Genomic DNA, 17716 nt, shown 5'->3' with positions numbered 1-17716 from the left:
CTGCTCCATGTGATAGCAATACAGCCATGAACAAAACAGCATCTTTTATCATATGCCAGACACTATGTTGAATGCTCCGGACTCTATTTACATTATCTCATTTAATGATTAACACCACTGTTGAGTGGGTATTTTTCCCAATTTAAAAATGAAGCTTCAGAGATTCAAAGTTGAATTAAATTTCCTGGATCTCACAGCTAGGAAGTAGAAAACAGGAGTGAAACACAAGGTTAACTGGCTGTAAAGTTTATGCTCTTAATTACCAAGCTCCACTACTTCTAGAGCCTGGATAAAGAAATCAGAATTATAGAAGTCGGAACCTAAGCTGGAAGAATAAGTCCAGTAAATGTGAATAGTTTGTCATGAAGAATTTTTTGGAACCTGTTTCTATGGGCCTGGGTACATAAGCAACTTATTTCCCACCAAATTAAATCCACCATATATTGTCTCGCCAGGGATGATTTGATCAAATCCTGTAAACAGCTCTTTTGGAAGCATCTTAAATGTGCATTGTTCACACTCATTTTCATTTGTCCACCATCTACGCAGCCATGGAGAGGAAATATATCTATATCAGGGCACTGGACACAGTTCAAATTCATATTTGATACAAAGCAGATCAATTTTTGTCCATATTAACTAATAATCTTTTCATTCCTTCCAAAAAATGCACTGAGAGCCAGCTATTTACCATGTACTTCAGAAGGAAGTAGCAATAAGACAGACAAGAACTCTGCTGTCCTAACCTTAAATATGGGAATCAGAGAAACAAAAAATGAATTTAAAAGATAATTTCTGATGATAAGTGCTGTGAAAAAATGTAAAGGGTCTGTGAATAGTTGAGCATAGGATAAGAAGATGGAAGGAGATGTTATTTGAGCCGAGTCCTGCATGGTGAGAAGGAGTCATCCACAAAAAAGACATAAGAGAAAAAAAGAAAATGCAATTGGCAAAAGCAGGAACAAACTTCATTTGTTTGAATAACAGAAAAGAAAAAAGGCTTGTGAGTCTGCATCAGAGTAAGCTGAGAAGAGAGTCAAGAAATAAAATTAGAAAGATAGGATCCCTATCACCCAGGGCCTTGTATGTGTCACCTTGTAATGCATTGTCCAAACCAAAGACATATTTAGTAATTGAAAGGGATGAAAGGGGCTCCTGGGTGGCTCAGTCAGGTAAGCGGACTCTTGATCTCAGCTCAGGTCATGATCTCACAGTTTGGGAGTTCAAGCCCCGTGTCAGGCTCTGCTCTGGTGGCGCAGAGCCTGCCTGTGATTCTGTCTCTCCCTCTCTCTGCCCCTTCCCCATTTCATGTGCGTATGCGTGCTCTCTCTGAAATTAAAAAAGGGGAAAAAAATAATTAAAGGGGATGTTCTTTTTTTTATTTTTTAATGTTTTTATTTATTTTCGAGACAGAGAGAGACAGAGCATGAGCAGAGGATGGGCAGAGAGAGGGAGACACAGAATCTGAAGCAGGCTCCAGGCTCTGAGCTGCCAGCACAGAGCCCAACGCTGGGCTTGAACTCACAGACTGTGAGATCACGACCTGAGCTGAGGTCGGACACATAACCGACTGAGCCACCCAGGCTCCCCGAAAGGGATATTCTTAATAATTACACCAGGAAAGTAGGTACAAACCCAGAATTTCCCAGATATACCAAGATTTATAGTTACCCCACTTATATACCAGAGGTTTGAAGTTTCCAGTATAGTTGTGAACCCTTAGATGGTTTTAATCAGGAGAGTAAAATAATTTGATTTGCATTTCATAAGTGATCACTTTGGCTCCTCCTCAGATTGATCAATTTTAGAGACTGATAAAGTAATCCTGATATTTGCCTGATACTCCTAGAACTAAAAAGAAAGTCACTAATTTGGATAGACTTTGTAGACTTTGTAGACAAGACATGGATTGGATGTGTAAGGGCAAGGGAAAGAAGGAAGAAAAGTGACTGCTGGGCTTTTGGCTCCAGCCTCTGGTTGAATTATGACATCATGTGCTGATTTGGGGAAGACTGACAGAGGAATTGGTTTCAGAAAGTGAATGGCAATGAATGGAATCAGCAGTCTGGTTTTGACTATAGTAAGTTTGAGATTCCTGTTAAAAACACAAGTGGAGATGTCAAAGGAGCGACTGGACTATACTCCCTTTTTTTACTCTGTTTAGAACAGCTTCTGGCAATGTCATATGTATCCTTAATAAAAACAATTTAGAATGACATTCAGATATTCTATTAAAAGTGATTTTTTTACTCAACATCTTCAATTATATTTGGTTTTCACTATCTGGTGCTTGAAATTACTAACATTACCAATTGCCTTTCTAGGAAAGTATAGATCTGGGTGAAATCATGTTCTCCCTTTGTTATTTGCCAACTGCTGGACGTATGACATTGACAGTCATCAAGTGCAGAAATCTGAAGGCTATGGATATCACTGGGTCATCAGGTATGTACACAATTGGCCTGATGGGTCAAGGGTACATTCTCAAATTCCAAATAAAATATTTCATATATACAGAACTATATGGCTGTTGAATTGTTGAGTTCATTTGTCTATAGTTCATTTGGACAAAGTACTCCAAATCACCTGTTTTATTTACATTATCATTTCACAATTTTTAAAAGATGTTATCAAATAGATTGACTATGAACTTGGATTTTTATTTTTTCTTTCTCTGCTGATCTAGTTCTTTCTCAAAAATTCATAATTTACCAATCACTGCCCCACTTCTAACCAGTCAGTTGGCTTATAAAAGAAGATTCTTGGACTTCAAGCTTGCATTACCTACAAGTATGAAAACACATTTAGACTTAATTTATCTCCCTTACCTGATCTATAGAGAAATCACAAGTTTCCAAGACCATCATGTGCATTTATTCTTACCACCTTTCTAAATAAGAATTGGGGCAACAGTAGGGACTGAAAGAAATAATAAAGTAAAGAAATGCTTCTTGAAGTTTCTTAAAGATGTTCTTGGAGGAAATTTCTCTTATGCTAATTTTGATAATTATGATAAATTTGACACCATTCTCTTTTATCCCTTTATTTATATTCTTTTATTTTTTTTTAAGTTTTTTTTATTTTTGAGAGAGAGAGAGAGAGACAGAGCACGAGCGGGGGAGGAGCAGAGAGAGACGGAGACACAGAATCTGAAACAGGCTCCAGGCTCTGAGCTGTCAGCACAGAGCCCAACGCAGGGCTCGAACTCACAAACCATGAGATCATGACCTGAGCCGAAGCCAGACGCTCAACCGACTGACCCACCCAAGCACCCCTATCCCTTTGTTTAAATCACAACAGTCTGGAGGGTTATATGTTAACTAAATATGTGAACTCTGGCACAGGTCTATGAAGGGAAAAATGCTAAGGACAGAAGAGGGAGGTCAGTAAGCATGTGTTGAATTAAACAAATAAAAAATGGTAGCGGAGATACAGGAAAGGATGACCTAAGGAAACGAATCTATAACTTTATGGTTCTACAGAACAAAAAAATAAACTAAATTTGCAAAAAGCTTAAGGGATAGAGCTCCAGGATATACTAAGTGAATAATAATAATAATAATAATAATAATAATAATAATAAGTGAGGTGCAAAAATAAATACAAAAATCATGCTCCTTTCTGTGTAAGAATAGGGAACATTACAATATATATTTATGTTGTTAATATTTGCAAAAGAAATACCAAAGCGATACACAAAAACTAAACGGTGGAGAGAGAGGTATGGGAACAGATGGGAGGGAGACTTCCAATTGTAAATTTTTCTCTATCATCTTCACTTTTAAACTATTTTGTGAATTATGTTTTCATCTTTTTTAATTTGCAACACATAATTGATATATAAAGGTAGAAATAAAGTAAGTAAATTTCACATTTATTTTGGTGAAAAAGTCTTGGGACAGTAAATGTTGAAGAACTCTGCAAATTATTGTTTATTCTACTCTTTCCACCATGTATCAAAAGAGATCAAATTTTGAGACAAGCAGACAGCATCAAAGTTATAATTAACTACAAGAGTACTTTTTGTTTATATGAAGCTTTTCATCAGAGGAGTGCATGCTCAGAGAACACCACCTCATTAATTCTCACAGGAAGCTTGTGAATCAACTAAGGAGCCAGTAAATTATCCTTGTCACTAGTAGAGAAATGTGGTCAGAGACATGATGGGGGTGGTGGAGGATAAATCATGCCTTGTTCCCATTGTTAATGAGAGGCCTAGGCCTGGGGGCTCATAGACCAAAGAGTATCAGAGAAGTGAGTTTCTTCCTTAGAACATACTTCCTATTAAAAAACTGAAAAATAAATGGGAAGCAGTCACTGAACATTACCATTTTACTTTGTTTTCCTTTGCATACTCTATTTCTAGTCAGAAAATATATTTTGCCCCTTGATGGAAATGCTTATGAAATATACAGATACATTTTTCTAGCGCTTAAAAGGTGTTCATTTGCTCAAATAACTTTATACTGCCATGATTTTGGCTTATTCTAAGGAAATGAGATGTATTACTCCATAGGTGGAAAGGAGAAAAAACAAGAATGAATGTAGAGCAGTCACGGATTTTCACCAGATAGCGTTCTCACCCCAATGCCAACACCCCCTCCCAAAACCACACCTGCTTCTCATAAAAAAGTACAAACATAAGGCTTTTACAGAAACTTTCGTATGATTCTGCATAATTTTCTATAATACTGGACCAGTTTTTCTACTTAAGGTGGCAGAAGTAAGACTGGAGATGAGTCAGTGGGGGCAGAACTTGTTAACATTTATTTGACCCCTTTGGCCTATAAAAATGTACTCCAACTAAATTTTTCTCTTCCAAGTCGGCATCATATAGGCAATGTCATATCAATAGGTTTCCTTAAGAACATCTTTAAACCAAGTATCGCCTTTTTTTTATTGTATAGTATTGTATAATACCAAATACAATGTAAATAAATATAAATACAATGTATTTAATATATTTGTAGTGACCTCTTCTTCAATCAGAGCTCCTTAATCAAGCACCAACATGCTGACTGTAAAATTAAACTTCTAATTTTAGTACCTTTCCAACAATTGAGGAAATTCTAACTAATGTAGCTTTTGCTTTCTAATTTCTACGTATTGTATCATATATATACATATATATATATATACACACACATATATGATACAATATTGCTCTTCACAAATTTTACTCTTATCCTAAATCATTTGAAGGAAATTAACTTTAATGCAATTATTCTTACTTGTTAGGATTATATTCCCTAGAAATCACTTTTAACAAAATATGTCCTCAAATAGCTGTGACTAAAAGACACATTATAGTTCTGGACTGGCTCTTGATAAACTAGTAGGTTTTCTCTGTTGTATTAAAAATGAAATTAATTCTTTTCTGATTCTTTCAGGATAAATTCTTACATTTAAAGTAAGAAGTCATGGGGCGCCTGGGTGGCTCAGTCAGTTGAGCGTCCGACTTCAGCTCAGGTCATGATCTTGCGGTCTGTGAGTTCGAGCCCCGCATCGGGCTCTATGCTGACAGCTCAGAGCCTGGAGCCTGCTCCGGATTCTGTGTCTCCCTCTCTCTCTGCCCCTCCCCTGCTTATGCTCTGTCTCTGTCTCAGAAATAAATAAAACATAAAAAAAATTTTTTTAAGTAAGAAGTCTTAGTCTATTGCCCAAAATAAGTCATTCGAATTTAAAACATAATACTACAAGGCTTAATATACTACTTTCCTTATTTAGTTACAGTTACCTACAGTTTGATTTATGTCTTGTACTATTACTTTCATTTTAATGAAATTACCTCACTACTCCTAGATCCTTATGTCAAAGTGTCTCTGATGTGTGAAGGTCGGAGATTAAAAAAGAGGAAAACAACGACGAAGAAAAACACTCTAAACCCTGTGTACAATGAGGCTATTATTTTCGATATCCCTCCAGAGAATGTGGACCAGGTCAGCCTCTCCATTGCAGTCATGGATTATGATAGGTATGTGTATTTCTCTCACTGAAGAACAGCCCTGTGTGGTCATATGTAGAGCAAATACAGTTTTTCTGGTTATTTACTGCTACAGCAACGGTTTTAATTTAAACTGGAAGAGGGAAAATTTATTCATTCAAAATTTATTTTTCCCATGTTATAACATTTCTTTTTTCTTTTCCAAAAGAAGTCATTCTTAAGTTGAAAGACAGGACACCTGGGGCTGGTGTAAGGGTGGTGCAGAAGTAATATGGAACCCATTACACAAAGCACTATTGTGATGTCCTTTTACAGTAACAACAGAAATTACAACCAATCAAGTTTGTTTTCCCAATGGGGCTGGAATATGAATATAGTAATTCTTAACCAGGCTCAATCATTAACTGGCTGTGTGAAAGGGCAAATTATGTAATCTCTTTGGGATTCACTTTTCCCATTTGAAAGACATTAGCATATTATAGGACCATTAACAGTGAGTATTAAGAGTGGAAGGTGAATAACGGCCATAGGAAGACAGCCTTGATACCTTCATGTCAATCTTAAAACATGCTTTGTGGATAATTCTTCCAGCTCACACACTTTGAGTCACTTCTTTCACAAAATCAATGGCAAACTCCCAAGTGCACATCTGAAGTTTCTTCCTGCTTTAGCTCCTACTTTATTCTCCCATTCTTGCCTGGTCTGAAATGTTACCTAGCTCTATGTACCCCATCCCACCCATGCTTCACAGCTTCACAGCTTCACAGCTTCACACACACACACACACACACACACACACACACACACACACACCTTTTAGAAAAGAATACTGTATGTTTAACCTACAAAATTATCAGCACACAGACAGTGTCTTACTACATTTATTTTGTTCTAATATATTCAAAAAGAGTGTTCCATTTTATGGTATGATGAAAACAGTAGTAACCAGAACCCTGTAACCTAGAGAAATTGATATGCTATCCTCTGGCTCAGAGGAAATGAAGCACTAAAAAAATAAAATGTTTTATACCATCTATTTGCAATTAGTTTATATCACAGCTTATGGGAAAAAATTTTACTATTTATAGAGAGAGAAATCTTGAATTGGTTAAAATTTCAAACTCTAAAAATGTTGCAATGTTTTCATCAGAAGCCCTTGTTCTGTTTCACCAAAAAATTACTCCTATTGATTTAGCACAGCAGTGACTGCAGGTAGATACAAGTGAGTGTTTGTCATGCAGACAGTTTTAGGGAAATGGATGCTAACAATATATAAAACAGAAAGATTTGAAAAATTATTCCTAAAAATATGCTTGTTTGTGAAATTTTATATGGAAGAACCACAATACTAAGCATTCATATCTACATCAATGACAGGAAGAAAGTAATGAAAAGATCTTAAAAGTCTCCTTAGAGATGTCTGTCAAAATAACCCTATAGAAATGCCCTTAAATTACATTCCATTCTAGGAGCACCTGGGTGGCTCAGTCGGTTAAGCATCTGACTCTTGATTTTGGCTCAGGTCATGATCTCACAGTTAGTGGGTTTGAGCCCTGCATCGGGGTCTGTGCTGACAGTGCAGAACCTGGTTGGGATCCTCTGTCCCATCCTCTCTGCCCACCCCCTCAAATAAGTGAGCGCGTAAATAAATAAATAAATAATAAATAGCATTTCATTCTTACGCAACTTAGCACATGCACACTTCAGTCAACTGTCTTGATTCATACCCTGCCTCTGCCTCTTACTAAGTGAGTAGGGGTGGGTCCCTTAACGTCTCTGGGTGTTTACTTTCTTTATCTGTAAAATGAGATGATGATAATGATACTCATGGTCATGGTGTGAGAATTAAGTGAGTTAGTACATTTAAATTACTTACAACAGTGTCTGGCACATAATAAGCTCTCAGACATATTAACTATCATTGTTATTTTGATTTGTTGCTGTGAAAACAGGACAGGAATAGAAAATAGGAATGTTGTGCAGTATGCTCTGGTGCCATGCAATAATAAATCAAATGCTGTAGTAGCCCTGCCCTGTTTAATTGTAGTATAAGCAGTAACATACGCTGACATATCACTTAGAGTCAATTAAATATGGTCATTTATACAAGAAAGTGGGTACTGACCTTTTGATAAGAAATCTAAGCATCATTATAAAACATTAAGCCTTGTGGAGAAAAAATGAGAGCTGATTTATATCACTTAAAGTTGATAGTACTGCTTCCAAATTCAACAGTACAGGTAAGGAGCAGTGTTTCTCATTCTAGTTTATTGTAACATGTGCTCAAGTTACAGAGAACTAAAATGGTTTATGTGTGCTCCTTTTACAAATTCATATTTGAATGATCTTGTGTAGTAAATTTTGTTTACTTAATATTTTTAATTTGACCTAAAGTAGTTTAATCTGCAGAATCATTTAGAGCCCATCACAAAATCCAGTGTTTAAATCATATGCTTGAAATTCTGCTAAGATGTATGAAACTCCATTTATCTTTGAATGTTGGAATGAAAGTGTGATATCCTCCGAATCGTAGGGTAGGACACAATGAGGTCATAGGAGTGTGTAGAACAGGACTGGACGCTGAGGGTCTTGGGCGAGACCACTGGAATGAAATGCTGGCCTATCACCGAAAACCAATAACACATTGGCACCCCTTGCTGGAGGTATGCTGTGATTCCCTGACATCTACTCACTCACTCTCTCTCTCTCTCTCTCTCTCTCTCTCTCTCTCTCTCTTTTAATCTCTTTTGCTTAAATATTATTTATCTGCCAACATTTGTCTGTAATTTTATATATTCATCTATTTTTTTAAACAGAGACTGCTCTTACTTCTGTCCCACATATTCTATCATCCAGTATTCAGAGTTCTGTGTGCCTTGTTGTATTTTAGAAACCGCTAAACTTTCTGCGTTTGATATTCCTTTGGACAGTAAGCTCATGAAAATTGCAAGACTGTCATTATCTTTATGTAGCCTGGAAACTTCTATCAATGAGTAATAGAGCAAGCAAGTAAATTTATTACTAACTGGAAACAGAATTTTGCTGCTTCTCTTTTGTGAAAACAGCCACCTCACCTAAACATCCCAAGAATCCTTAAATAGAAGTACTATCTTCTAATACATCTGTGTAAAGGGACAGGTATATCTCCCAATACTCTGGTCAGGGGGTGAAAGTGCTCACAAATATTTAGAATGTTGAGACATCAGCATGCCTGAGTTTGAAGCCTGGCTCTGCTTTGTGACTGTCTATTAGAGAACTTTGGACATGTTACTGTAACCTCTCTACATTTCTGCTGTTACTCTGTAATAGTAGTAAACTCAAAGAGTAAAACTAAATAAAATGCCAAATAGTAAGTGCTTAGCAGTCTGACATAATGTTAGCTCTAATTACAACTAACATTAATAGTTATATTAACCAGAAGTATCAATACCAGTTTCTATCAGGATTTTTAGGCTTTAAGTTACTTGTCAGTACTTGATACACTGAATGTTGCTAGATGAAATGACTTTCTTTCTCAAAGATGATTGCTGGAGCCTCTTGAAGAGTCACAAAGTAAGTCTTCTATGTGACCTGAGAGATAATGCAGGTTGACAAAACATTGTGTGGTAGATGATGGAATTTATGCAATTCGATAAAAATAGTTATGATAGCCACATAGTAAATTAAAAATACTCTGCCCTATGTTCACCAGTAAGATTCTGCTTCTTATCTGTCACTAAGCCCTGGGTTGAATGAGAAAGGCAGCACAGTGTAATTAACTAAATGTCAGAGGGTCCAGGTTCCTTTCATCTTAGTCACAAAACTGTGACCTTGGCTGTTAGTCAGGACATTATAGGGAAAATCTGATGAACCCTATATGAACAGTGCATGTTCAGGCAACAGAGGTGAACTGTTATCATAGATATGTGCTTATATATATTAATGCTCTTAATCTTTACCTCATTTCATTTCATATAAATCATAAAAGATACACATATACAAACACAAATGCACATTCATGCAGTACTTTCCCTCAAAGTACAGACATGTGCATTCTCTAATTCAGCAAGTCTTGGGAAAGTTGTGTTTCATGCCAACAGTGTGTACTGTCTAAAGTATACTGTACTTTTTATTATTCGATCACTATCCATTTTCCTGCTTCTCGTCTTGTTTTTACTTAAAATTTGAAAAGCGAATATTAATTCTAAGAATCTAGACATGAAAGTAGAGTTTGCTGGGCAGAGAACCACACTGGAAAGTGATGTGGGTTCTAATCCTTGCTTCTCTGGCTGTCTAATCCTGAGCAAATCACTTATTCTATCTACAGCCGCATTCCTGCATATTTAATGAAAATAGAAATGCATGCCCCTCCAGACTTCACAAGAATTATGTAAGGAGAAAAGAGATAATATGAGCAAAAACTTTTCACTAATAACAGGACAGGGTTTGTGTGACCCAAGGTATATTATAATTACTTGTAAGTGTTTAATAAGCAGCTCTACATTTATCTGGTGAAGGGGAGCTATGGAATAGGCATCTGTTTGTGTCTCAGGACATGTGAACACTTTTCAGTCATTGTAGGACATACAGGAAGAACAAGCTACAATCTGGGCATCAGAAGAAGATCCCTGATATTTTTATAGCAGCTGAGTATCAGAGGACAAATGGGACTAAAGACTATGTAAATATACTTTCTCCAGCAAGTAGCTCCTTTTTTCCAACTCCTGCACCTACATTCATTGGTCAAACAGAACATATGGACTAGAGACCTAAGAACTGGCTGGATTTTGCATTTTGGGAAAGTGGTGAGTGTATAACTATGTCTTTTGTTGCCAGAGGAGGGATTAAAATAATAAAGGAACAATTACTCGAAAACAGGGTAAGTTGGTGGGACAGAGACTAAAGCATCATTTAGAAAATCTGGCTACTTCTACCTAAATAATCAAAAGTTTATCCTGTTGTAATTGAACTTTTTAAATACATGTAATATTTAAGAACCATGAGAAATTATTCTTCAACCCCCATGGCTCCCATTTGCCAAAGTCAGTCCCTGTTGTTTCGTTAATGACCCTGATAAAAATCACCTCCTGCCTTAGAACAAGTGCAATGTGGTCTCTTGTGCCTTGAGCCTTCTTGCGCTTACCTAGCAACTGTCCTCCACTATCACAAACCATTAATTATTTTGCAGTGAGAACATTCATAGAATGTGAAATGAATCTCTAGTCATGAATAATTGTGTGTACAGTGTTGGTCTGCATGCCATTTTGTACCATGCTGTGTCTACATCTCCGTGAGATGTCTGTGCCCCATCGTGCTGCCTGAGAAGGTGAGTTCTGGAGGGTGGGGGTATTTATGTATATCTTCTCCTCAGAGACTGCATATCATGGGTGAATATTCACTAGTAAAAGGTAACAACAGGGGCACCCTGGTGGCTCAGTTGGTTGAGCATCTGATTCTTGGTTTCAGCTCAGGTCATGATCCCACAGTTCGTGGGTTTGAGCCTTGCATCAGGTTCTGTGCTGACAGTGCAGAGCCTGTTTGGGATTCTGTGTCTCCCTCTCTCTCTCTGGCCCCTCCCTGCTCATGCTCTCTCTCACTCAAAACATAAATATACTTTTTTTAAAGAGACAGCAACAACTACCCACTCTGTTATTTTTTTGCATTAGATCATGCATTATGAAATTATTGTCTTTCAGTTACCTGGCCGGGCAACCAGTTTTGATAGTCAAGGATCCTGTCCATCTCCCAAACCACCTTCCACACCATAATGCCTCCAGAATAAAGACCATTTTAATAAGGACACAGGACCATGTGCTCATCAGATCAGAAAAAGAGTGGAAGGTTTGATTTCCTCATTTAAAATATATCCTGATAATGAACAAACTTGATATACAATTTTTCATTTGCTTTTTTTTTTTTTGTCCCTTCTTTAACTTTGGACATCTTGATATATTTTACTTGAATACAAATAGTCCTTACTTTCATAAGGCATTGTATTCTTCATTTCATATACCTATTAGCACAAAGGTGTTTTAATAAGTTGCAATTCTTTGCATAAGAAATACATTCTTTTAAAAGAATCCATACTTATCTAAAATTAAATATAGTTTATGCTGCTATTGTATAAAGTAGCACATGTCACTTATGTATGGTTTTGATTTTGTTACAATGTTCATCTCTAGTCGCACAGATGGTTCCATATAGACTTTAATGTAAATTTTGAACTTAAACAGCATTAAATCCTTAAACAATCAAATTAATGTTACTTATCTGATCATATATTCTTTCATTCTCAGAAAATTAGGTCCTTAGTGAGGTTTGGCTCTGCTAAACTCAAAACTTTGTCTCTCAAGCTCATTCTTTGAAGCATACACGTAAAGCTGTAATTTAAAGAACAATTTTGAATTAAACTTAAGGAGTAATATTTAGTAGCTGGAAAATGGAGGTTGAGCCATTTGGGCTACCATTTTATACTGTCTTAATGTTACAGTGGTTCAAACATCTGTTGAACTGTTTAACTGATATTTTCAAAATTCTAATAATCTTTATCTCAAATGTAGCGTTAGTATTCCTAAGTCAATAGAATGAGACGTCATTTATTTTTTGTTTGTAAAGTTCTCAAGTACTGTGACCTGTATATTTTATGACATAAAGGTATTACATAGATCCTGTATTTCTGATAGAACATACTACACCAAAGGTACAATAAAATGTCTGTGCTTATTGTCAATTAGATTGTACATAGTAATGGTGACTTTTAAACCCAATCAGAAACTAATCACTAGAACTGGGTATTTTCCTAAAGAATGGATGACTTATTTTTCAGAAAATTCTATACATATATCATAAATAACATAACTTCCACATTTAATAGAAATCAAAATAATTCTAAAGGCCCAGACCCACAGTCCTTTCATGAAAGGTATTTGCCTTCATAAGGATCAAGGATCAGGCCAGGAGTTGTAAAAACTATGCAAATGTTTTTACATGACAGAACTTTCTTTTAAATCAGGTCAACTTTTTATTGTCTCATTTCTGGACCCTATCTGAAGGTATCCATATTGAATGACCTCAACCATATTTTTAAGATATATGCAATGGATAGTGCATATTTCAAAGCTATCTCAAGATAGGAGGTTAAAAGAACAAAAAAGGCAAGAAAAATCTGTATTTAGAATGTAAAAACACATTATCAGAATGAGAAAATTTTATCAGTAGTTATAAAATTTTGATTTTAGTAGAATCCCTTATTTCTACATGTTAAAAAAAAATTTAAGCTGTGAAATTTTGATCATGGCATCTCTCATCTGATGGCATTACTGTTAATTAAGATGTAAATATTTTACACATTAACATTTTAAAGGCAAACACAATTCCCTAAAACTTTTCAAAAATGACTGTATCTTCCTAACAAAAGAAATTATTTCTAGCTAATATTAGCTGATAAAAAATAACAGAAGGAACTTGTTTGAAAATAATTGTCTACCTTATGAAGTTTAGAAGAACCATTTGCTATACACAGAATGACTGAAGATGATCCTTCAATTTTGGAAATCTTTGTTTCACGAGGAAATAAAAATTGTCAAATGGGAAGACACGTGATACTCAATAAAATAACATTTTTGCTGACAGATGTTTTGTTAGTAGATATAGCTGCAGCCTATAACTAATTAGTGACTGTATTTCCTTATATCTCCTATAATAATTATTTTCATCTGAAAACATATTTTAAAGGACTTTTTATGCATTCTTAGGAGCTCCTGCTTTTCTTTGCCTCCTATGGAGAAAAAGCCAATGCTTGTGATGAAAACAACACAAACAACCAGCCAAACAGGAGACTTTACTATGGGGATTATAGATAAAATCTGTTTTTAGGGTAGTTTTTAAAAATTGTTTCCTAGGGATTAGAATAAACCCATCATGCCAAGTATTTGTTAATCCTGTGAGACAGATGAAAACAAACTTTACCACAGCTCATCTTTCATGCAACGCATGAGGGACGTTTACCCTCCTATTCATAAAGCGTGATCACTTAAAATAATACTTCTTGTTGCAAAAACATAATCCTACCACTTTCAACACAACACACCCTCATTCTACACAGCCACACACCGATTCAAACTGATCCTCCTTCTGCTTGTAATTGAAGATGGAATGTTTTGAATTTCAGTATTTAAAATTAACATTTTAATGACAACACTGACCCATTATGAAGTTGCAATTTGGGTATATAATGAACACCTAATTTCAGGGACTTATTCAGGGACTTGTCCAACATAAGTCTAGGAAAAGGGAGCAAGTGTTGATTCATTTTGTAACACTGATTTTCTTTTTGGTTTTTAATTTAATTTAATTTATTTTATTTACTTGTGTATTTTACCTGATTCTCTAAATAATCAGGGGAATGAGGAAACTGAATATGAAAGAACATTAATGTTTGTGGAGTCTACAGTCTTCTCACCAAAATCTGAACAGACAATGCTTTTTACACTAGTTTCTTAATATTTTTCTTGACAATTTTAATCTTCTTTGTAGGCTAGCCCTGTTTCTGATACTTTGTTTTACATGTAAAAACTCATGATATGAATGCATTCACAGTTCAGTAAAAACTATCATTACGACTATGTCAGGGAACTAGAGACGGAACGCAGAGCCAAGCATCCACTTTCTCATGCAGTTTTGGCGAATGTGCGTGTGTTCTAGTTACTGCAGGGAGATCACAATTGATCAAAACTGACTCAGGTTTTAGACAAAAGCAAATATATTTGAACCTATTTGGTTATGATACTTGTCATTTCCACCTTGTTTATTCTCCTATAATTTTTATTATTTTAAGATTTTGCAGACTCAATAAAGAACAATCTCATAAGACTTTTAATGATGAATTCCTTTAAAAATGAAAAAAGCTAAACTTTCACTCCCTTCTCAACTTCTGCTGTCCATAAAACAAAATATAACTTATTTCAGAATGGGTTATCCAAAGAGCTGAAGGCTATTGCAAACAAAGGGATACAAAATCTTAACTTTGAACACATAGTCATTTCTTTACCTCTTTAAGGAGTACTTGATGTCATCTAAGTGCAGTACATATAGTTTCATGGAATGGCATTTCATTTTTGCCACCTTAATTGTGATTATTACCAGGTAACTTGACTACCTGATAATTAAGACAAAAAACAAAATAGACTTGATAAGGATTTCAGAAAGTCATTCAGCCTCCAGTAAATCTAAAGACAATGTGGAGATCTGTTTTAGTCACAACTTGTTCTTGCAGCAGCTCTGGTTATTCTGATGTACTTCAGTTGATCTAAACTTTCATAGATTTTAGGCTAAGAATTTATTGCTGCCAATAAGAGATGATGCAGAAGTATGCAAAGTAAAGTAATTTAAAGTTAAAATCTACATGGGGCACCTGGGTGGCTCAGTCAGTTAAGCATCTGACTTCAGCTCAGGTCATGATCTCGTGGTTTGTGGGTTCAAGCCCTGTGTCGGGCTCTGTGCTGACAGCTCAGAGCCTGGTGCCTGCTTCGGATTCTTTGTCTCCCTCTCTTTCTGCCCTTCTCCCACTCTTCTGTCTCTCAAAAATAAATAAATGCTAAAAAAAGTTTTAAGTTAAAATCTATGTTACTAAATGGTAGTTAAACACAGATGTTAAAGCACATGGAAATAAAGATTTTGAATGCAAAATCAAAATCTTCTTTGTACTTTTAACTTTTGGTGGAATACAAATCTTCTAATACTGTCCAAAAAAATTCATGACACAGAATTTTAATAGTTCCTCAGTGACATGGCTCAGGATATGATTCATCTGAACCTACTAAGACCCATTCTTCAAAAGAAAATAGTGAGTTTATATTTTACATAGGAAACAGAGCTGATTAAACTAAATTCTGTTTCCAATGTATTACTTAGTGATGCTCTTTAACGTAAGAATTTTCTATTTCATTAAAATAATTTTCCTATATTAACTCAATTTTATGTTAGTTACAGTGAATAATAATTTACTAAAAGACGCATTGATAATACTTGTCATCCGCCATTAACAGTTAACCAAAAAGATGTGTATTTGAACAGTGGCAGTAAAGTAATATTCAGCTCAAGTGTTTTCTCATCAGAGTAAAAAGGTGTTTTTTCATTTTCACCCTGCTCATCATGAAGGTGGGTAACTAGGGTTTGATTTGATGGCATGACAATACCATGGTATAGAAACTTCAAAAAGAAAGAACTAAATTAAGGACTGCAATGAGGCTTAAGTTATCGCATGCAAACATTTTGAATACCAGAAATGGTGTTTGAAAAAATAAGTAGGTGTTTAAGAGAAATGATAGGCTTCTTTATGCCTGAGATGATTTAAATACACTCCTACAAGGAGGAATTGATTAGAGTAATTCTATTTTTATCCATATTGAAATACTGGAAATGACTAACTATTGATAGATCTAGAGATACAGATGGCACTTAATGTGGAATTGTTTTCATCTCCAACTGACAATAATTTCTTCTAAGCTCACCTGGGTATAAGAACTCTCTCCGAAGAACAAACTATGCCTGATCTTATGAAAGCGTAAAAAAATGTGTCATTTTCTTTAGCGATTTTGTTGTGATTTACATCAACTGTGCACAGAATCCCTATTTACTGTACAGGGTGGTGGATTTCAATTATTCAATTTCATATTTTTGTTCCCTCAAAAACCATTTAATGGATAATGAGGCATATTATAAAAATGAATGAAAAATTCTTAGAGAAGTCTCAATGTTGGAAGGTTAATACAGACTTTTGTTTTTGTTATATATTTCAAAAAAATTTTTTTTATTTTTTTTATTTTCCCAGTCCAAACATCAATACAGAGTTTGGCTATGATTTTGCTATAGAATAAAATTTGTGAACCAAAAACAACAGAACACTATAATCACTAAGGAGCTAAAGAATCGTTCTTTATAAAAATTGAATGATTTATTCTATTTGTATCTATATAGATCATTTTGTGGGTTTATTCTTTTCCTTAAAAAGACATTTTAAGCCTTCGCTTATTTTTTTAGATTTATATTCAAGTTAGTTAACATACAGTGTAATCTTAGCTTCAGGAGTAGAACCCAGTGGGGCACCTGGGTGGTTCAGTGGGTTAAGCATCCAACTTTGGCTCAGGTCATGATCTCGCAGTCTGGTCCGTGAGTTCAAGCCCTGCGTCAGGCTCTCTGCTGACAGCTCGGAGCCTGAAACCTGCTTTGGATTTTGTGTCTCCCTCTCTCTCTACCCCTCCCTCCCCCTCTCTCTCTCCCAAAAATAAATAAACATTTAAAAAAAAGGTATTTTAAAAAAGGAGTAAAACTCAGCGATTCATCTCTTACCTCACACCCAATGGCTCATCCCGAAAAGTACCATCCTTAAGGCCCGTCGCCCATTTAACCCACCCTCCCCACCCACCCCTTAAGCTGCCCATTTAAAAGACACAGTAATCTCCATTAGGAATAGCTTCATTAATTCTATCCCTATATAAGAAAGAAGCAGATAAACCAACTTTAATATACAACACATTTGCATTTATAGTTTTTTTATAAACAAAAAGTCCAACACAGTTCATGTCATTTGCATCAACTTTTTACTGACCCTTCCACCTGAGAGAAGTGATGGGGTTCATCTGCAAAATATGGGTAAGTTACGGAACACAGTGAGTGAGACTGTCAGAATGAAGAATTGAGAGGTCAAAATAGAAAAGAACCAACTCACATTTTAAATGTGATGATTCCACTAATGAATAGTCCAAGATATTTGCCAATTATTCTCAACTGCCA

The 17716-nt window shown here is 35.5% G+C and overlaps 1 protein-coding gene across 4 annotated transcripts in view; it reads left to right on the top strand.

The window, feature by feature from the left end:
- SYT10 (synaptotagmin 10) overlaps nucleotides 1-16725 on the top strand; it is a 69528-nt gene extending 52803 nt beyond the window's left edge. Inside the window, exons 4-8 of one of the 4 annotated variants that reach the window (XR_008300205.1) lie at nucleotides 2325-2445; nucleotides 5803-5974; nucleotides 8478-8607; nucleotides 11620-11764; nucleotides 13678-16725. Coding sequence is in view for 2 of the 4 variants with exons in the window: in XM_053226115.1 (XP_053082090.1) it covers nucleotides 2325-2445; nucleotides 5803-5974; nucleotides 11620-11764; nucleotides 13678-13785 (546 nt within the window). In the remaining 2 variants the exon portion in view is untranslated. Of the gene's footprint in view, nucleotides 1-2324; nucleotides 2446-5802; nucleotides 5975-8477; nucleotides 11250-11619 lie in introns of all 4 variants that reach the window. The other 3 variants (XR_008300204.1, XM_053226115.1, XM_015074932.3) reach the window with 3 other exon arrangements.
- Nucleotides 16726-17716: the final 991 nt, after the last annotated feature.

This window comes from Acinonyx jubatus, chromosome B4, assembly GCF_027475565.1.
Source record: "Acinonyx jubatus isolate Ajub_Pintada_27869175 chromosome B4, VMU_Ajub_asm_v1.0, whole genome shotgun sequence".
NCBI classification, from domain to species: domain Eukaryota; kingdom Metazoa; phylum Chordata; class Mammalia; order Carnivora; family Felidae; genus Acinonyx; species Acinonyx jubatus.
The sequence above is the reverse complement of the archived record's forward strand: the minus strand, read 5'-3'. Positions and strand labels throughout refer to the sequence as shown.